At 53.1% G+C, this 20,385-nt stretch overlaps 6 protein-coding genes across 6 annotated transcripts; 3 read left to right on the top strand and 3 right to left on the bottom strand.

The window, feature by feature from the left end:
* Window positions 1-633: 633 nt before the first annotated feature.
* Window positions 634-2,628, bottom strand: J7T55_005044 (CSL zinc finger; the record flags this gene model as incomplete). Its single annotated transcript, XM_053144404.1, has 7 exons — window positions 634-663; window positions 723-782; window positions 875-962; window positions 1,043-1,207; window positions 1,479-2,284; window positions 2,368-2,432; window positions 2,601-2,628. The coding sequence occupies 7 exons, from the start codon at window positions 2,626-2,628 to the stop codon at window positions 634-636; spliced, it is 1,242 nt and encodes a 413-aa protein (XP_052992768.1).
* Window positions 2,629-2,854: 226 nt separating this feature from the next.
* J7T55_005043 (uncharacterized protein) lies at window positions 2,855-3,538 on the bottom strand (the record flags this gene model as incomplete). The annotated part of the gene is made up of 1 exon (XM_053144403.1): window positions 2,855-3,538. The coding sequence occupies one exon, from the start codon at window positions 3,536-3,538 to the stop codon at window positions 2,855-2,857; it is 684 nt and encodes a 227-aa protein (XP_052992767.1).
* A 1,060-nt stretch (window positions 3,539-4,598) lies between these two features.
* J7T55_005042 (type ii inositol-trisphosphate 5-phosphatase) lies at window positions 4,599-7,724 on the top strand (the record flags this gene model as incomplete). Its single annotated transcript, XM_053144401.1, has 1 exon — window positions 4,599-7,724. One exon carries the CDS (start codon window positions 4,599-4,601, stop codon window positions 7,722-7,724), a length of 3,126 nt encoding a protein of 1,041 aa, XP_052992766.1.
* A 1,394-nt stretch (window positions 7,725-9,118) lies between these two features.
* J7T55_005041 (uncharacterized protein) lies at window positions 9,119-10,369 on the top strand (the record flags this gene model as incomplete). The annotated part of the gene is made up of 1 exon (XM_053144400.1): window positions 9,119-10,369. One exon carries the CDS (start codon window positions 9,119-9,121, stop codon window positions 10,367-10,369), a length of 1,251 nt encoding a protein of 416 aa, XP_052992765.1.
* A 702-nt stretch (window positions 10,370-11,071) lies between these two features.
* J7T55_005040 (uncharacterized protein) lies at window positions 11,072-11,620 on the bottom strand (the record flags this gene model as incomplete). The annotated part of the gene is made up of 1 exon (XM_053144399.1): window positions 11,072-11,620. One exon carries the CDS (start codon window positions 11,618-11,620, stop codon window positions 11,072-11,074), a length of 549 nt encoding a protein of 182 aa, XP_052992764.1.
* A 5,353-nt stretch (window positions 11,621-16,973) lies between these two features.
* J7T55_005039 (uncharacterized protein) lies at window positions 16,974-19,958 on the top strand (the record flags this gene model as incomplete). The annotated part of the gene is made up of 4 exons (XM_053144398.1): window positions 16,974-18,772; window positions 18,830-18,889; window positions 18,984-19,138; window positions 19,213-19,958. 4 exons carry the CDS (start codon window positions 16,974-16,976, stop codon window positions 19,956-19,958), a joined length of 2,760 nt encoding a protein of 919 aa, XP_052992763.1.
* Window positions 19,959-20,385: the final 427 nt, after the last annotated feature.

Below are 20,385 nucleotides of genomic sequence, written 5' to 3'. Positions count from 1 at the left end.
TTAAATAATATTATAAATAAATATATAATATAATTAATAAATAATAATTTTTATTTATTAATTAAAAAATAATATAAAATATTAAAATTATAATATATATTTTTAATTTTATATTTTATTTTAATAATATTTAATAATTATATTTATTTATAAATAAAATTATTAATATAAAAGATTTAATAAAATATATAAATTTAAATAATAAATATTATATTAACTTTTTATTATATATTATAAAAATAATAATAATATAATATTAATTAAAAAATATTAAAAATAAAATAAATAAATAAATATAAATATATTATATAAATTCTTTTTTAAAATAAATAAATATATAAAAATAAAAAATATAAAAATTAATTTATACTAATAATATTTTTATATTCTTTATTTAAATTTTTATTTATTTTATAAAATTAAATATTATTAATATATATAATAATTTTAAAAAATTTAATTTTAGTTTAAAAATATATTAAATTAACTTTTTTAAAAGTGTTGAAAATTAAAATAATAAAGTATTATATAGTATTTATAGTGCGATGGAGTGTACACAGCTCAACCAACTATCATCACTTTCCCGCCGCCGACCGTACATCATTTCAAGATCTTATGAATTTGCTCTCACCATCAGAACCCGCGTTTACCTGCAGTGCTGTCCTAATTAACATATGTCAATCAATATTAGCATGGGGAACAGGTGGCGCTGGCATGCGTACGATGCAATGGCGGAGCATCACATCTTCAAGCATCGATATGAAACTCCCATAGAGGAGCGACTTAGGCGTCATGCATGTGTGATTCGATTACGTGACTGGCCAGATGTAGACGACTATGAAATCGATTCTTTTGAAATAAGAAAGTAGCAAACTCGACAGCTCTGTGACGAAGACTTGTTGATCTCCGTGTGGGATCCGATGAGGTGAAGTATGACTCCCACATCCACAAACTGGAGACAGCTGGAGAGGGAAATTAATCGGACCCAACTTGACAGTCAGAAGTAAGGGGGGCTATGATATTTATTGACTATTAAGGTTACATGGCCGTGATTTCATACAGTATCGAATGGAGTGCCACGGGGAGGAGCGTCAACACGGCCTTGAACAGCTCAGGCGGCACCCGATGCTCAAACACGACTTTTCCCAGAACCGACAGTGGAATACCCATAGATTCATAGGTGATAGGTACGCTATCCTTGACGACTCTGGAGTAGTGGATTGAGATAGACGGCTTTAAAACTGAAGCTCGGGGATTTCGCATGAATCTCAAACAGCAGTTGCCACACTTGCAGCAGGCCGCACCCATCAATTAACGAGGAGGGAGCTCCTCAAAGCAGACGCAGCCCTTGGCCAGCCAGGCGGGCAAAGGTACAGAAGCAACAGCTTGCAGTATCTCATTCCGGGGTCCGAGAAATTATTGTTCCATGCCCAAATCACTGCGCACAAGGAAGTATAGTGTCCTTGAATTCCCATTACCTCCCAGCACGGCCACTCGCACCCCCTCCAAGCGATAGCCCAAGGCCAAGTCCAAGACGTAGTCCCCAGCCTCTGCTCTTTTTCGGTGGCTCTGCGTCGCCGTAGCTCTGAGTTGCCTGGTTCACTGGATGTGGCTGCTGAGTCGCCAGCCCCGAGCTTTGTTGTTCTCCAGTTTGCCCATCATCATCGTCAGCAAGAGCTGGCACCAAAACCTTTATTTCAGTTTCGCACTCCGAACACTCGAGTATTATCTCATCATCCTCTTCGTTCTCATCTTCAATTTCATCCTCTTTCAAGCTAAACCCGCGGGCCGTACCACACCCGTGACAAGCACGGTAGTACAGCCGCCGCTTGCCATCCCAAGACAGATCATTATCCAAGTCAACGGTCTCCAGGCTCGAGGCCCTGAATCTTCGTTTTCTCCTGGGGTTTGTGCTAGCACTACCTGATGATGTCGTCTTGGTCTGAGACCGTAGTGTCCGCGTGTATTTGCGCCGCTTCTGTGCATCACTGAGCACGGTATAGGCTTCCGTGATCTGGTCTACGGTGAAGTGTTGCGAAGGGCCTTCAGAGGATGTTGATGACGAATCTGATGTCGCAGCAGCATTTTCATTGGATTGTTGTCGCTGGCGGTCAGGGTGGTGTTTGAGCAGGGCACGACGGTACGCTTGCCTTGCTATTTTGGTTTGCGCTGTTGAGTCCTGGCCCTCGAAACTTTGTGGAGAGACGGCGAGTACTTCGAAGAGCGTTGGGTTGCGATGGCGGTCCATGGATGCCATGATAGGCGTGCCTCTTTTCAACTTGACCTGGTCGTGGGTTATTAGGATCTAAGATTGTTAAACTGTTCGTAGGATTAAAAGTGCGGGTCAAATCAGTCAAACTAGTTTACCATAATATGGACCGTACGCAGACCGCGAAGGAGTCGGGAATATAATAATCGAGACTGGCTGACCTCTATGTCGGCAGTGATGTCATCGTTGGAGCGGATCTTGGTTTAGATCCAACTCCAACTTATGCATCTGCAGGGCACTGCCTGCAATGCCCGTGATAGAGCAAGGGGGATAAGATTAGGAGCCAGTAAACCTGTTCCTTTCCCCTTTGTCATTCAAGGGGCAAGCTTACCTTTTCTTTGAATTCCGGGGGTGAGCATTCGGTCTGGAGTAGTGTCGGCCGCCGCCCTTACCGCAGAGGTTGTTTCGCCCTTCACCGAGTATTCCTACAACAACTTGAAGTCTCAACGCTGGCATGTCTTTCTCTCTAGTTCATCTCAAGTGGTTTTCAAATCCATAGTTTTTAATATGTGTTGTAAACCTTAAGCTGCGAAGCCCAAGTCACGTCTTAGTCACTCATTTTCAAACTACATTACTGGTTGTAGTTCAGCCCTGCCCTGCAACCCGAACGCTGTGCCACATTGTGCTGAATGCATCCCATGTCTCCTGTGCCTTTTCCAGGTCGATGAAAAAGCCCAAGCCCTCGCCGCTATCGGTGACGGCTGAGAGGAGCTTCCCCTTGAGCAGTTCGCCCAGCGGTTGCCCCTTAGACACTTCGCCCATTGGCTGTTGCACCTCGGTCAGTTCGCACTGGGCGATGGTTGCCAAGTCAAAGACAGCGTTCTCGGGGCTGCTGCGATTCAAGAGGAAGACGCAGGCTCGTGGGACAAGATGACCGGTGGGAGATAAACGCTGCTCCTGGATGCAGACAAAGAAGGGACCCTTGACGCCCGTCTCCTCCCAGCCGCCTGTCTCGCTCGAGAGATTCCATGTGAAGAGGGTGGCGTTGTGGGCCATGGCGATATAAGACTGGATGGTGGGGACATATCTCCTGAGGACATTGAGATTCATCTCCTCAAGGCTGTGGTCTCTCAGGTTCTGGGCGACGATGGGCGCAGGTGGTAGGTTCGATTGCGCCTGAGCAGCGGCAGCAGCAGCGGCGGCGGGATAAAAGGCGACAGATCCGTAGTCGGCAGGGGCGACAGGGGCCATATTGGGTAGACGGTTGGCGCCAGCACTGCCTGGATTGTTGCGATGCTTTGGTGGTTTGCGAGGTGTTGATGGTGCCATAGTTTGGTGATGAGGTGGTTTGTGGTCAATTACTGGTGAGTGGACTTCTAGGGCCTGGGTGAGGTCTGGTCTGGTGTGGTCGATTGGTTGACCTTATAGGCGCAGGTCATGAAAGTACGTGATGGGATGCGATGTGATGTGATGCAATAAAATGCTAAGTGAGCTACGTGATGCTGCGAAGTTATGCTCCGAGTTGATAGCCGTCCGGGGCGGATCGAGGCGGCTTTCGAGACTGGCCCGATGTGAGATGGCTGTAGGTGCTCGTCAGAATATGGAACTGTGGCCAGCTGCGCCGACTGTCTTGGTCGCCTCGACCTCGTCGACTTGATGCTGACAAGACGGTGGGTGGTGTTGGTGGCCGACGGATGACGTTTGAGTGTCTGTCGGCCCAAGACACACACACACACACAGTAAACAAAATAAAGTTATATGGAGGGGCTGCAGAGCAGGGGCCAGGGGCCAGTGGGCAGGGGTCTGGTCGGTTGCAGTGGCTAGCAGCCTACTGTAGGTATAGCACCGTGGGGCAGGCAGAGGAGCTGTCATCGAGGCCATTCCGTCGAGGCCGTCAAGGCCGTCCCTGTGACGTCTCCGTCCTCGTGCTTCTTTCTCGCCTGGTGGCCAGCTCCAAACCACCTGCCCACCTACCCACCTGCACCATATCGCGAGCCTCCACAACGTTCACAGCAAAGACCTGGCCTGGGATTATTTACATCAGTTTTTTCTGGGTTGGTCATTTGTCGAATTTCAGCAACACCGCACGACTAAGCCTGGCCTGGGTTGCACGCGCTCGGCCAAGGGATATCGCGACTTCGCCCTGATCTCTCGCCTCCCTCTTCAAGCATGTGCTAGTCTTGCCCAGGCTTTCTCCTCCTCACCTCCTTTTTCTTAGTAGTATACAAGCGCCCGAGAGCTTCTCGATGCTTTGTTCCATGTCAGCCCTGTCCCCTCCCACCTCTCCTGGCTCTCCACCTTGACCAGCCACCAATGTTCGCTACGTCTTGCTCACCCGGCATTGCCACAGGCACACGCTACGGCCACGTCCCTTCTCCAGTCCCGCAACATGCCATCCTCAGCAGCGAATGAGCACTCAATGTCCGAAACCACCGACCCCGTCGACCTCGCCCTATCGACTCCCCAGTCCTTGAGCCGTGCCGTCTACGCCCGCCGCGCCGAGTACACCAGGCCTCGTCGCATACGGCTCAAGGTCGGCTCGTGGAACGTCGCCGCCTGCCCTGGCACCGACAAAGACCTCGCAACTTGGTTCGTCGATGGCAAGGGCATCGACACCAACCTGACCGCTACGGGCTTCTCTCGCAACCCCGCCGTCCAAGTAGACGACCCAAAAGACACCACCCCACGTCAACAGTCCCCAGCCTCCGCCCGAGTGCTGGGGGGCGACAAGATCGACCTTTACATCCTAGGCCTGCAGGAGGTGGTTAATCTCAACCCCGTCACCCAGTATGTCTACTCGGACACCAACCCCACTGACAAGTGGCGGCTGGCCCTTGAGGCTGCCCTCCCCGATGGCTACCAGTTCGTTGGCTCCGAGCAAATGTCTGGCCTTCTCCTGCTGATGTACGCCTCCCCCGGGCTCGCACCTTGCATTGCAAATGTCAGCACCAAGGCTGTAGGCACGGGCGTTGGCGGATGGTTCGGGAACAAGGGCGCAACAGCAGCTCGCATCGTCCTAGGGGAGGCCACCACGATGGTCTTTGTCAATTCACATCTATCCAGCGGCAACGATCCTGCCACCGTTGACCGCCGTTGTTGGGATGCTAGGACCATCCTCGACAGGACGCGTTTTGACCCTGTGGTCATCGCCGGAAACGACGAGGAAGACGACGACGGCAAGATCGGCAGCGAGGACTTCGCTTTCTGGTTCGGCGATTTGAACTTCAGGTTGGATGGCATACCGGGCGACGACATTCGCCACTTACTGACACTCCACTCGAAGGGCGAGTATGATGTGGGCAGAGCCAAGTCACAGGATCTGGACGGGGAGGAGGGAATCGTAGTCATGAGAACTTCCGAGAGTAGCGATGAGCAGACGGATGATGCTTCCGGGCGGACCCGCTCCACCGAGCAGAGCAGTGATGATGAGTCCATGTCCCTGCCTGACCCAGACGACTTCGATCCGGATCCTCACGAGGACCCTGCATCTCTTCAGGCAACTTTAGACTCGTTACTCCCACACGACCAGCTCCTTCGGGTCAGGAAGGAAGGTAAGATTTTTCATGACGGCTGGCACGAAGGCCCAATCACCTTCTTGCCATCTTACAAGTACGACGTGGGCACAGTCGGTCTGTATGATTCCAGTGAGAAGAAAAGGGCCCCCAGCTGGTGCGATCGGATCCTGTACCGGACCAAGAAAGACACACAGCAACACGAGCGCAAGCTCAAGGAGGAGGAGGAAGCGCGGAAGAGAGATGAAGAAATGAGGTCTCGCGGTATCGACCAAGCCGGGGATGATGATGAGGTTTTGTTTGACTACGACCCCGAAAGCGACGGTGATACGGCACCTGTTGGAAAGCCAGGTCTGGACTATGATGAATATGATGATAATGGCGAGGATGCAACCGCGGACGCTGTTGAAGTGCAGGCCGTAGACCGCATCAATCTGGACCTCTATACCTCCCACCAACGAATAACATCCTCGGACCACAAGCCTCTTGTGGCTGTCTTTGAACTCGACTTTGATGCAGTGGTTCCGGAGCTCAAAGCTGACATTTACGCTCAAGTGGCCCGAGAGCTGGACCGCGCCGAGAACGAAGGCCGGCCATCTATCACTATCGTTAGGGAAGGACAAGAATCGGGCCATGACTTGGTAGATTTTGGTCAAGTCAGCTTTATGCAGAGGCAGGCTGCCTACTTCACGATAGCAAATACCGGAGGGGTTCCAGCCACAATCAGCTTCATTGAGCGGCCAAGGGCCGGAGACACACAGGACGGTGGCTCAGGTCTGTCCCATTGGCTCACGACCTCGCTGGACCGCATTGTCCCGGGTGACGATATCAACGAGGGCGTGCCTGAGGATCTTGGAAAGGATGTGATCCTGGAGCCAGGTGAGACGGTGAATGCCACGCTGGAGATGTGTATCGACCAGGTGTCGCAGGCCAGGGCGTTGAACGAGGGCCGGGAGAAGCTGGAGGAGGTCGTGGTTCTTCGGGTCGCCGAAGGCAGAGACCACTTTTTACCAATTCGGGCGAGCTGGGCCCCTACCTGCGTTGGCAGGTCGATCGACGAGCTCATACGGGTCCCTGATGGTGGGATCCGGGCATTTGTTACATCTTCGCCACACAAGAAGGCGGGCGAAAGCTTAGGCGCCATTCCTTCCGCTTTCGATGTCCATCGGTCTGCACCGAAGGAGCTGTTCAAACTGGTCGAAGCAGTCGAGGCACTTACTGACAGGACACTGGCAGAGGAAGAGATGCTTGACTCGTACAAAGTGCCTAGGGACCAGCCAGGGTGGCCGTTCGAGGGCTTTGTGTCGCAGCCTGGTGCTGGCCTGCTCCCCGGTGTCATCGAGGCCCTGGACACAGACCAGCCGATCGCTGACGCATTCCCTCCCGAAGCAGACCCATGCCAGCGGCTCGAAGCAGTGGCGGGAGCCCTGCTCCTGTTCCTGCAGGGTCTGACGGACGGCATCATCAACACGTCTCTGTGGTCCAGAATCGAACAGGCGCCCATCCGGGCCCTTGGCCAGGCACCACCGGCTGCAAGAGGCTCATCCAGTGACGACACAGAAGACGACAAGTCTGTGATTCTCGACATCCTGATGACCGCGCCGAACCACAATATCTGCTTCGTCTTCTTGACCACCACTCTCGCAAAGGTCATTGGTGAACTAGCGCCACTGAAGAGGAGCGAGGTGGATGCACTAAGTGCTGCTTCACCCAGCCAACAGGGCGGCGGCGGCGGCATAGGCGCCATCGGAGCGCTGGGCCGCAGGTCATTGAGCATCCGGCGTAGTTTGACCGGTGGTGCCTCGTCTGGAGCGACAACGCCAGTGGTGGAGGCGATTGCGTCGCTCGAGAAACGGAAGGCCAGGGAGCGTAGGGTGGCACAGATCTTTGGAACTGTGGTCTGTCGGACGGCGACGCCAGCAAGGGACAAGGAGCGCAGGATGTTGGAGGATAAACAAAAGATGGTTGTGGAACTGTTCCTGCGCAGGAGGGAGGGCCGCTAAGTTGGGTGGAAGTTTGGGCGTCTGGATGCATAGACCTGCTGGCATGGGAATGGTGAAGCTGCATGGATATATATCTATATAAAAACACGAATGAATGCAAGTTGATACCCCTTGACTAAGCCAACTCGGAACTGCTCAAGTGATCTTGCTGCTATTCCAGTCTATGGCTCCCATATCTTCTGTCCGTGTGGTGTGGTCATGCAACACAGCACCGACAACTGCGCTGCCTCGTCGGGTCCCAGGCAAGGCCTCACAGCCTCGTGTGGGTTGGCATTTTGAGTCCTACAGGGAACCTGCTATCATGGATGTTATGCAGCACTGTGCCAGGGTAGACTAGACATTCCCGAGCCTTTTCGCTAAGAGGATGTATGCTTTTTCCGGGTCTGATGAGGTCATTTACTGTGGTGACTGTGCGTGAGGCCATCGTGTGGCTGCCACTGAGTAGGGCCAGGGCATGTCTGGGTGTTCTTGTCTTGAGGTTTGTTGGTTTTCTGCCTCGCACAACATCGCGTTACCACCTTCTGCCCTTGCTTGTGAAATGGCAGATATTAATCATTGATGATAGATGATTGATGATTGACCCCTGACCATTGTCCATCGCCCAGGTCTCTCAGTAGGGGAGATGGAGATGCACGATCAGCACATCGCGGGTTTGTCTTTGCATTCTCGTGACGCAACAATAAGAGCAACACAGGCAGCAACATCGAAGACCCAACATGAATGGGAAGGCACGCATACAGCACCTTCCTGCCGGCTGGAAAACCAGGAGCTGGGATCGCGGACTTTTGGGACACCAGTGAACACAAGACCTGAGCTCCTTTGAATCACTGGATCGCTGAATCACTGAATCACTGAATCACCCAGTCACTCGACAAACAGGCACATTGTTCCTGGGCTTCACTCTCTTGGAACCTTCCACCCCTCGGCATCTTCAGTCTTCTTCAGTCCTCTTCAGTATTCCTCCTACCTTTTCCCTTCTCCCTCTTTCAAAACTATCCTCAGTTACATCCCCAAGTACTCGCCACGACATCAGTGGTCTGCTGAAAACAACCAATCACTTCCGAAACACCAGTGCCAGCTGCTATCTAACCTGCGGTACCTTCCATCAACACGCAGCGGGTAGCTTCTTTCACTCGCCACTTTCCCGGGCTTGCAAGTCAAAGGAGCATTGCTCAGTCACCAACATCCAACATCAACACCATCATCAACATAAGCACATATCAAGAAATCACGACAGGTCACACAATACTCACGGAAACTCCAGGCAGAGTAGCCTACCTGTTTGCCTGACCCGGCCGTCAGCCAGTCATCTGTGTTGTTGTCGACTTCTTCTCCGTTTCCCTCTCCTTCCCCACCTGACCCATCATTCCTACCCTCAACTCAGTGTTCACAGGATGTATGTCCCTCTGGGTGTCCAGGCTCAATTCTGGTTCCGGCCTCGTGTGGAACTGGACAGTAGGCTTGGTCCCTCTCCCTCCCTCCAAGCCCTCAAGGTCGTCCGCGAGACGAACAAGAAACACCTCAGATTCCTTGCCCAGCACGAGCAAGAACTGCTGCGGCGAATCGATCCCGAAGATGCCAACCATATTTACATGCAGCTCGGCCTCAAGCGACCTGAGCCAGGCGAAGATCCCTGCTCCGAGTTCAGCAACAAGGACCCTGAGCCGTACCGTCGTGGCGACCTTGAACCCATCACAGTGGTCGGCCTTCGCAGCCATCATCACCCGGTCGCTGAGGTCCAGGCACAGTCATTCTCAACCTGGTTGAGTATGAGGGATCAATACTACGCGGACCAGCAACAGGCGGCAACTGCGAATGTGTCGAGCTGGGTCGTGCAAACCGACGATGCCTTTTCAGAGACTGGATCTTGGTCTACCCACGAGGCTCCTGACAGTGAATGGTCAGCCGGTTCCTGCGCCTCCGCCTCTGGCTCTGGCTCTGGCTCCGAATGGTGCGACGATGATGTTCAGTGGGATCTTCAGGGCAGCAACTGGTCAGATGAAGGAGATACAAACTCTCATGCCGAGGAACGTTCTGACCAGGTCCGTGACCAGGTCCCAGCCTTATCTGAACATGACCACTGGACTTCTGGACTTCCAACACCCCCTCCCTCGGACTCGTCCAGTCTTCCGTCCTCACCTGTGCTCTCGAAAAGCCAGATGACACCCGAGACTGCTACCATCGACGCCAACGAATCCGCCGACTCGGCCTCGGAGGGATCAGACATCACCGCCATAGAAGAGCTTACCCAGGTGCTCAACGATAGAAAGATCATGGAGACCTTCCTCGACGGGATTGCGAGGCGGATTAAGGATTACTGCATGAGCAAGTCCGAGAAGGAGGCGGAGAAGGCAGCCGAGCGCCAGAGATACGGACCTGTCCGCCAGAGGAGACAGAAGCAGCGAGAGCAGGAGAGAGGAGACCCAAAGCGTGGCGTACGCTTTCGTCGCAATCTCACCATGCTGCCCGAGCAGACCAAGCTACACAGACCTGAGGAGGCCTGCCGGGAGTACTTCGAAACTCACTTCCAGATGACCCATGTCTACGAGGATGAGGTTGGCCAGGTGCATGCTGAGCCAGTCGCCACCGAAGGACTGCCGCGCGAGAACCAGTATGAGTGGATGAAGGGCCATCGGGAGCTGTAGTCGCTCTTCTGATACTGGAGAGCCTCGCCACTGATGCATCAGATGGGACAAAGAGTGGATGGAAGTGGCCCAGAAATGGCGACCCGGAGTGGACGGCAATCTGGAAGACTAGTGATTTGGACATGAATTGCAGTGGTTGACGAAACTGGGTAGGCGGGCGAGCCCAGACCGGGGAGCGATTGCATCCATCTGGGCACTCATTGAATTTCGGCAAGATCGTATGCTCTGTTGGCCTATTGTACAAGACTTTACTTTGCTTCTCTTGCTCGCGTTCGAGGCTGATGCCTCAATACTTCACGGGAGGACTCGGGTTTATGAGTTGATCGCAACTCGTCCAGGCTGAGCGTGCAGATTTCGGGTGGGTGCCTCTAAGGCAAGTTGACTCGCTGAGGTCTATTTGACCTTTTCTTCCTCGAGAGAGCAGGACCGTTTGAGAGGAGACGGCTAGTTATGACCTCCCCAAATACACGATGATTATTTGAAATTGCATGCTAGTCTCTTTGGTTGTTGCTCGTGGAGTGCGGCCACGAACTGATATATGCGGTTTCAGTCAGGGAACGTCTGATAGAATCGCTTCACGTTTGATGAATTTGAACTGTATTCGCACACAGGGAGGGCAAGAGTCTTTTGCCGTGCAACCATCGCCGAGCTGGAACAGCATGTAGTAACACCCGCAGTCCCCATAATGATCACATTATCAACCTAGACGTCAAGCACCGGGCCTTGGTCGCCATAGATTGGGTCTTTCTCGAACCACGGCACCTTTGCTATACCCTTCACCTGTGTCTCTTCCCCTTCCCTCCCATAGCACATGTCCCAGTCGTATCGTTTCGGATAGGAGCCGACCATCTCGAACTTCGTGCCAGCACTCGTATCATCTAGCAGCCGATGTGCCATACCAGCTGGCAAGACGAGGACGTCACCCGCCTGGACTGCAGGCTCGACTCTCTGTGGGTTCTCTTCTCCCCCAAAACACAGCCTCGCGCTGCCGGAGCAGATGCAAAGGACTTCGTGGGTGTTGCTGTGGAAGTGGGTCGTGGCGTACATGGAGTACCGCCACTGGGGGTCAACGACGCCGACAGAAGTCAGGTGAGATTCTATCGCTGAGGCGGAGGCATTGGCGAACACAGAATGGTAGATGAGGAGTGGCTTCTGCAGGATGGAACTGTTTGGCAGGCGGTCATGCGAAGGTATAAAGTGCTTGCTAACACGCAGCGTGGAAAGCGCGGCAGGTGCTGCGATCGAGGGCATCTTGATGGCAAGTGGTCGGCTTCAGAGCATGGTGTTGAGAGCAACGACTGCATGAGCACTTCCCAAGTGATGATTTTCAGTCCTAGAACGGAGCGACAATATTATCCAATTAACCATTACGTCATATCCTGTGCCGCCAACTCTACACTCCCAAGTGATTACTATTCTGTGCAATTGCAAAGTACAGTATATCAGTACCAATAGAGTGCCATCACAGCTGTACATTAAAGCATAGACTAGAAGACTCAGAGATCGACTATGCAATCAATCATCAACCAGTCTAATCAGATACTATTTCCCGATCTATGGCGATCTCCATCGAGGCTAGCCCAACAAGGCTGACGATCTTGTCAAGGTCGTATTTTCTTGACCGATACCATAGATGAGTTACATCCTGCTGTTGGATTTGTGTATTATACCATCTGCGGCGATTATCTGGGTGATGGTCGCGGTTCCACAAAGGAATTGTAGCTGTCTGGCTCTCTTTGTGGGCCAGAACTGTGAGCCTGTCCTACAAGGACATTCAATCCCATGACAGTACAGCATCTCCTCAAATGATGTCCAAAGCGAGATGACGGATTCCAATCTCGGATAGCAAGCTCTGTGAGATTCATAGAGCTAGGTGCACATAGGCGTCTCAGTTCCCCATGAACTCGACAGGAAAAAGATTTTCGTACTCATCAATTACGTTAGACTTCTTGGCCTCAACAGATCGCCAAGATCGCTGGTGACAACAATTTTCAAATCACACAGCTTTGCGTATCGGAGTCTATCGATGGAAGTTCAGTCACCTGTTCCGCAAGAGGAACGCCACTTGTGTATTCTAGGCCATGGGGTTGAGATTTCGCTTGGGTTTGGGTTAGCCATTCGTAGGTATTGTGACCAAGGTTCAGGACAATGACTGCATGTATGGAGACAATTTATTGGTGCTAATACTGACATCTCTTGCACGCGCCTGCGTTTTCGGCGGCCCGCCTGGACTGAAATAATTGACGATTGGAAATTATGAGTGGGTAATGCCTCTTGACCCCTCGCGAATATTGCCTTTCCGCCCCTGAAGAGGGAGCGCTACGAAAAGGCCACTCAGGTCTGAGTTGAAAGCATCCTTAGCTATATATCTCAGGCAGAGGAACCCATATTCAATTACAAGCTATAGCATGCGAAACGGGGCAAGGTTGAATAGCCCCGAGAAGAGTTACTATTGGGAGGCCATAGCATTGGAGGTTAGTCAAGAGATCAAACGTGTGAAATGTCTTTCAAAATCTCCAATTCGACTTAATCTCCCGCCCTGAGGTGCCATCTCACATCGTGGTTGAATTCGAGCTGGCGAGTGAACGAATAAATGGTTCCACAGCGAGATCAATGTGCATGTAGTGGGAGCATCTTTGCCCATCGGCCACACGGTAGATCCGACACTCTATGCTTCTGGACGGGGTAAGCCGGTCTCCAATTCAAGGACCTAAGCGCTTTCTGACCAATGTAGGCCCGAGACGAATTCACTGACTCTTCTGAAGCTCTCAATTGCTATGCTGTCTTTGTCGGGTCAAGTACGAGATTGTCGGGCCGAGTACGAGATTGCCAAGAACTCTGATGGCTTCCTGTTTCTTATACAGAGCAGACTAAGTTTTCTTCACTGAAATTGACGTTGAGCTCGTTGTTAAGGCTCTGTCTCCTACGCATACCCCGTTGTTTCTGACGCAGGACGAGAAAATGCACTGACAGTAGTTCATATGGACGAAAATCATGTTAGTATTTACTGGATTTGAAGCGATGGCTTGATACGCGTATTCCCTTTGAAAGAAGCACGCAGTAGTACGCCTGCTGGAGCACGTCTCATTGGGCCTCGAAGCGGTCAGGGTTTTCATGCAAGGGCAATTCGCAACTACCGATTGCAACTTGAGGTGCTCGGGACACAATCCAAACATGGCAGGACATCAGCCAACCGAAAAGGTTAAATTCGCTAACACATACTTGACATTTGCATTTCAAGGGGCTGACGAGACCAGACATTTCACCCATTTTGCATCACAACACCAATCACTGACACCATCACAGGCACGCTGCTGCCAAATGAAGAGTTATTTCCAGATAGATAGCAAAAGTGTTTGATAAAGGTGAGAATAGTCGGCGCCAACGCCTGGTACCTGGCACGTGTATTCACATATTGGGCCAATATGTTTCAATCGAAGTCTTTCTCAGCCAGGATCTCGTGATGGGGGGTGGGGGCCGCGTTCAACGCTCCCAGGTGCCTGGTGTGCCCAGCATCCTCCTAGGTCGGACAGGCTCAAAATGGTCATCGAGTTACAGATGCGGACGCAATACACGGATCTCGTTCGAAAACAGTCACAAATCTAATCTACTACTCTCTCAGATCTCACATGTCACAGAGATCGTATATGCCCTTGTGCTGCAGAAACATGGGATATAGCCTAGCCGTTTATATTGTGACAGATGCGGGACATGCAGAAGTGGTCCCTTGTCGACTTGGCTGCTCATCTCGATCAACATGCAGGGTGGTACCGCGTGTGGGACGAGACCTGCGATGGGCCCCCCCTTGTTCTGGTGAGAGAGACAAGGGCTCTCGAACCGGGCTGCCCCTCTCCCGTGGTGATTGCCTCAGAGAAGACACGTCATTTTCTCCTATTCATTAATTGAATGATCGCCTTGTGTCGTGCAGCAAGTTGCGCAATGACACGGATGGGAGCCTGAGGTCTGTGGCCCGTGAGGCTGGCTCATCCCCGGCGCACAGACTGAGGACGAGCAACAGCCCAGGACTGATATGAGGAATACGCAGGACCTTGCGTCTCGTGTGCAGCAAGGATACAGGGAGCTTCGCAAGAGGGACACCTTTTCGGGCTTCGATAGCCGAGGTGACTCCGTGGGTGGGACAGGTCGTGGCAATGGATTTTTGTTTTTCTCAACATCGCGACCACTGTCCATATCTGGAGTGCAGCCCCTGCTAAGAGGCCAGGGAGGAGCTGATGTTACGTGTTTGCCCCGGTCTGCAAGGTCTGGGCTCCGTGCCACACATATTTCCGCGGCCTATTCCTGCGATGCCATTATAGAATGCGTGGGGAAGTTTGAGGGGACGGGTGGGCATCTAGTGTACTGTAATAATGTATGGGGAGATTGCCTAAGATCAGTCAAGGCCTGCGATCCACACATAGACACACACAAAGTTACTCATTTCTTGTATAGTGTGAAGGACAGTCTTGTTTCCACCGAATGATCCATTACTCATCAGGCATGCGGAATGGCAGCTTCTCGCCCATGAGTACGGTGCTATATGTACCTGGGTTAGTAGGTAGGTAGGTATCGATGTGAGAGAGTGTGTGGATAGCTGCAGCGTGCTTGGGCATAGCCAAGGTTAAATATGCATATAATATTGGTGGATACTGTGCATGTGTGAGTGGGACGATTATTGTCTACCATATAGAACAGAATGCCGTAGTATATGTCGCAACATCGGACTCGATCTGCTGTGCCGCTCCCCGGCCTGTGGACCGGATCTACTGTTGCAGATCGGCAGGATCGTCCCAAGCGCCCTAGACCGCCGCAAGTCTTGGGAGGGGAGAACATCTCTACAGGCCACCGCAAGGCGAGGGAAGTGGCACGACGCGGCATCGGGTGATGCGTAGTGACTGTCGCCGCTAACTCGTTCGTACGGCGGATTTGGTGACGATTTGGTGAAATGAGCAGACGCGCCAGACGCGCCATATTTAGCTTTTGGGCATCGGCCGCCGATTCATTTACCACCGGAATGAGCGTACTGTAGAAACAGTACTGTGTGTGTCAGTGCCTGGTGTAAAGCTACTGGTACGACTCAAGACAACACCGCATGGCCGGTGGATTTGGACATTCTCATGAGAGTGGGCTGCGTACAAGTGTCTTTGTGCCTGCAGGACTTTGTTGGCGAAGTGTAATACCGAGGTGAGGGGCTCGTCCTCAACGAACCCTGCGTGGGGCCCTGCGCACGATGCATTCGTAGTGGTGTGGAGAAAGACGAAGACAGATCCCGGGCACATGGTACGTGCATGTATATAGTAGTGTCCAGGTACAGGAATTTGCAAAATGGGTCCCGTCACACTTCTGGCTTATACTGTCGAGAGTGGCTTGCAGCATGAAACAAGGCTATATAATAATCACACGAGGTATGTTACCATAGCACAGTGACTTATCCCATATGAGGTAGGAGGACATCCACCGGATATGAACCCATCCCACAGGAGTTGGCAGTACGAATTCGTCCATACGAGTACGTGTAGACTATATCCCAAGGTAGAACGAGGACTTGGCCGAGTCACGCGCTAGCTAATGTACGGTGTCCCTGCGAACTGTCCACCCAGACTTTCGAATGCTCCCCGTTGCATCTACGCTTCCCCGTTGCGGGAGATGAGCCCGTCGGATGTCGTTCCTGGACTCCTGCGCTGCATTGGAAGATTAGCCTCCGGACCAAGGGCAGGGGGACGACCAACAGAGTGAGAAAAAGAGATAGAGGAGAGGTAAGTCCGCTCACGGACCCCACGGGACTTGTGGGTCGGGCTGCTTTCTGCACCGCCAGACCGCGCAGCAACCACACCAGCAGCTACCTTACACACACCACTCCTACCACACTCACCATACGCACCATGCCCGATGGAGTGTTCAACTCATAGCTCATCGGCCGAGGCCAAGGATGATGAGGTCAAGACTCCAGCTCCAACAAGATGCCGCCTGCAGTAGCTCCTGCACCTAATTCCCATCACTGGCCGCGGTGGATCACGCTCGCTCCACCTACTCGCATCGCCCTTGGCCCCGCCCAAGTTTCCAAACCTTGGAGGACTTGTCTCGACATGACTTGACCTCTGTGCCTTGCTCCGCTTGCAGGATGGACCGCTGCGAGATGAGAGTCGGATTCTTTGGACGGGGTTCCTCCCGGGGCAGCGTCGCCAGGGACAGGGACAAGGACGGGACGAGGACGGGGACCGCGACAGGGACAGGGCACGGAGGCTGATGCTATGGGACGGTCGCTTTGGAAGGGTTCAATGTTTGAATTTCCAAAAGCTCATGGAGATGCTTGCGAGCGTCGAGCCACGGCCGTGGCAGTGACCGTGACGGGGGAGAATTTTCCACCTGGTGCTCGCCCATTTGTTCAGTCCAATGCCCCTGATCTTGATGCAACCCGAGCATTGAGTTTGACAGGCTTGCCGAGGAAAAGCACAGCACAGCAAAGCACAGCGCAGCGCAGGACAGACAACAGGTTTCGACTGCTGGGACGGGACGCTACCACCCAGAAACCTACCTAGGCAGACGCTGTTTCCAAGGTTCCTGTGTCTGATAACTCCCCCTTCCCTCCCGCCACCGTCACGGCACCATGATGGCCAGCGATCATGACCAGCTGCTCGACCGAATTCTACCCCATGTGGACCGCGGTGCCATCAGCGCTGCAAAGAACACTATAACCGACTTTGAGTGGGACGACGAGTCCGACAGCGCCGACTTCGAGGAGCCTTACTCCTTGGCGACCACCCGCTCCGTGCTGACGAGGACCAACAGCGACGCGAGCTACGGCGTCTTGAACGGAGGGCTTTCTCCGTCCAGACCCCTCAGATCCAAGGACTTTGAAGCCAGCGCCCTAGAACAGATGGCTGACATCCGGGAGACCGAAGGCCACGGCCAGACTAATGGTGCCGCCGCTTCGGCGGCGGCCTCCGTGGTGCGGTCCCGGGGCGACGCCGAGCCTGCCGATCCCCCGCGCAGCAAGGCCGGCTCTCGTGCTGGACAAGTCGCCTCTGGAAAGTCTTCACCTCACCATACCAGAGACACATCCGAGACCTTTGGGTCGGTCGACGTCCCTCTCAGGCACTCGTCAAGGCCCGGCAGTGGCAGCGTGGGCGTCCCGTCGGTCGTTGACAAGCCTCTGCCGGAGCTGAAGGAGCCGCGGCCGCAGCACCCCATCATCGTGGAGGGCGTCGAGCAGACGGCTCACGACTCCATAGAGAATGGCGACGAACAAGCACACCGAGGCTCCAACTCCCGACGGTCAAGGTCACCGCTTCCGCCGCCTGCGCCGTCCGCGACACCACCCCCGATAGCACACAAGCCGCCGCCGCACGCTCGGAGGGTCGTGTACGACGACTTCGCGGACGAGGATGACGATGACATGGATGACGACCACGAAGACATTGAACAGGAGGACGACGAGGACTACGACGATCGGTTCGTCCAACAACCGCGGGTGGCCCAAGCCTACGAGACTAGGCGGGGACCACCTTCGGCCCATACCAACAACCCGAGCTCGCGCAAAAAGGAAGGCAGAGCCAACAGTATCGCCAGCAACACGTCGCGGGGCTCTCGTGCGGCACGCTCCAGGACGGCAGCTCTCGCCCGCGACTACAAGGGCCTGAGGACACCCATTCTCGACCATCTTCAGATGTACCAGGATGCCGAGTCCAAGAAGCCTCTGGCCGACAGAATCATGCCGCCCATCCCGCAGCGCCAGACTCACCAGAAGACGTACAGGAGCGTCGATGATGGCATGTACAACGATTTCTCCATGCGCGGCAACGGCATCGGGTCGTCTGCCCATGAGGCCGTCCCAGGAGGCCCCATCCGGAGGAGATATAGCGATGATGACGTCTCGGTCCGCTCAGTCCGCAACTCCATCTCGGGCAGGACCGCCAAGAGCTCTGCATCACAAAACATGCCCGACTTCTTCAGCTCCGAGATCTTCCAGGTGGTCTTGCACAACCCTACGACCAGCTACCAGCTGCTCAAGTTCAGCGAGAGCCGCCTATGCGCTGAAAACGTCGAGTTTCTGTCCAAGGTGGATGAGTACAGAACCACCTTGAACAACCTCGCCGGCCAGATGGCTTTTATCCATAAACAATTCATCAGCCCCGGCTCGGCCTACCAGATCAACGTCAACGGCACTCTGCTCAAGAAGGCCCATAAGGAGATGAAAACGCTCATCTCGAACGCTTTTCCCTCGATGGAGACCGTCTTCACCGACCTGCAAGACCAGATTGAGACCCTAGTCTTCCAGGACATCTACCCACGCTTTGTGAGGCATCAGATGGCCCTGAGCGCAACCAGGGCGCTCGCGACCGACAGGTTCAAGTACCAGGGGCTTGGAGACTGCTTCTGTTTGACCAACCCGCGCGTCGCAGACAAGTAATTACAATGCCCCTTTCACTACGGGATGTATGACATGAGACTGACCTGCGATAGCCCGATCGTCTTCGCCTCTGACGGCTTCGTGAAGACCACTGGCTATTCGCGCAATGAGATGTAAGTAACTCCCAGATACTGTATTCTCTGTCCCCGAAGATTGCAAACATACCCTCTTCCTCATAGCCCTCGGTGCTGACTTCGAATGCGTCAGTGTGCCCCGCAACTGCCGCTTCCTCCAAGGGGCTCATACGGACAGGCAACCTGTCCAACGCCTCAAGACCGCAATCAACGAGGAGAAGGAATCGGTAGAATTATTGTTGAACTACAAAAAGAATGGAGATCCTTTCTGGAACCTGCTCTACGTCGGTAAGTAGTGGGCGGTACATCCCGAGCGAGCTGTAAGGGGACTGCTCCCTTGTCTAACGTCGAGACCGCCGCAGCACCACTCTATAACCAACGAGGCAAGACGGAATTCTTCCTAGGCGGCCAGGTGAACTGCTCGACAACTATTCACAGCAATGTAGACGTGCTGAAAGTGCTGTCAACGTCCGCCACATCCGACGCCGAACATGCTGAATTCAACAAGCCACTGCCCGGACCCCAGCAAAGCAACAAGACTTCTGCACGCAAGACCATACTCAAGGCACTGGGCGTGCGCCAAAACGGAAACAATGTCCACATACCGCAGATGGATGCTGGGATGGAAAATGGTGTGCTGGGCCGCATGGAGGGGCAGGATCTCAGCTCGCAGATGAAGGAGTTTTATACGGCGTACTCCAAGGTCAGTCTGCCATCAGTAGCACGGCATCTTGCTCTCATCCGGTTCGCGCAAGCTAACTTCAGCCAGTATCTTGTGGTGCGCGCCAACACTTATGTGATTGAGTTCTATTCGGAAGGGATCGTCGAGATGCTGAACCCGGCCAATATGGCCGGCACCATGGTCGCCGGCAGCGAGGTATTCAGGTTCTTCGGCCTCAACATGATGGCGAAACAATCCGAGTACAAGGCCCGCGTGCGCAATGCCATCCGGGTCGGCATGCCCATCAGCACGGAGCTGCGCCTCCAGACGCGGCGGTCGGCTGTCTTCAGGGGCGACGAGAAATTCGTCGCGCACTGGACTCCATTGAAGGACGAAAAGGCTGCCGTGCACTATGTGGTTGTCACTGTTGCTCCTCTAATGGCTTAGGAGACGGCGACGAGACCCCCAGAGCTCATCTAACTTTATCGTGTTCGGTGTGGTCTACCATCGACTCTTCGCTCATGTGGGCCCAACCGTACATGTCTCAGATCAAGCCTCGCTTGGTCCTTGAACTTCTTGTCAAATCATTACACGACGGCTTTCTGCAGCCGCCGTCGGCTTTTTCGAACAGCAGGTGGCCAAAAGCCCTTGGATAGGTTTTCATTCTGGGTTTACTATATAATGTGGTCAATGACTCTTCTTCTTCTTGCGACTATTGGGAACGGGGCGGACGGATCATGCAGGCAGAGCTGGGTGCTGAGGTGAACATATCCCGACCAGACTCTGATCTAATACCAGCAAGCGTGTCAATTGGCCGTGGCGTATGCCCTGGGTTTCTGAAATCTTTTCCGCCGGTCCTTGATTTTCGACCAAA

The sequence above is a fragment of the Diaporthe amygdali genome (assembly GCF_026229845.1).
Source record: "Diaporthe amygdali strain CAA958 chromosome Unknown NODE_17_length_903054_cov_64_435670, whole genome shotgun sequence".
Lineage (NCBI taxonomy): Eukaryota > Fungi > Ascomycota > Sordariomycetes > Diaporthales > Diaporthaceae > Diaporthe > Diaporthe amygdali.
The sequence above is the reverse complement of the archived record's forward strand: the minus strand, read 5'-3'. Positions and strand labels throughout refer to the sequence as shown.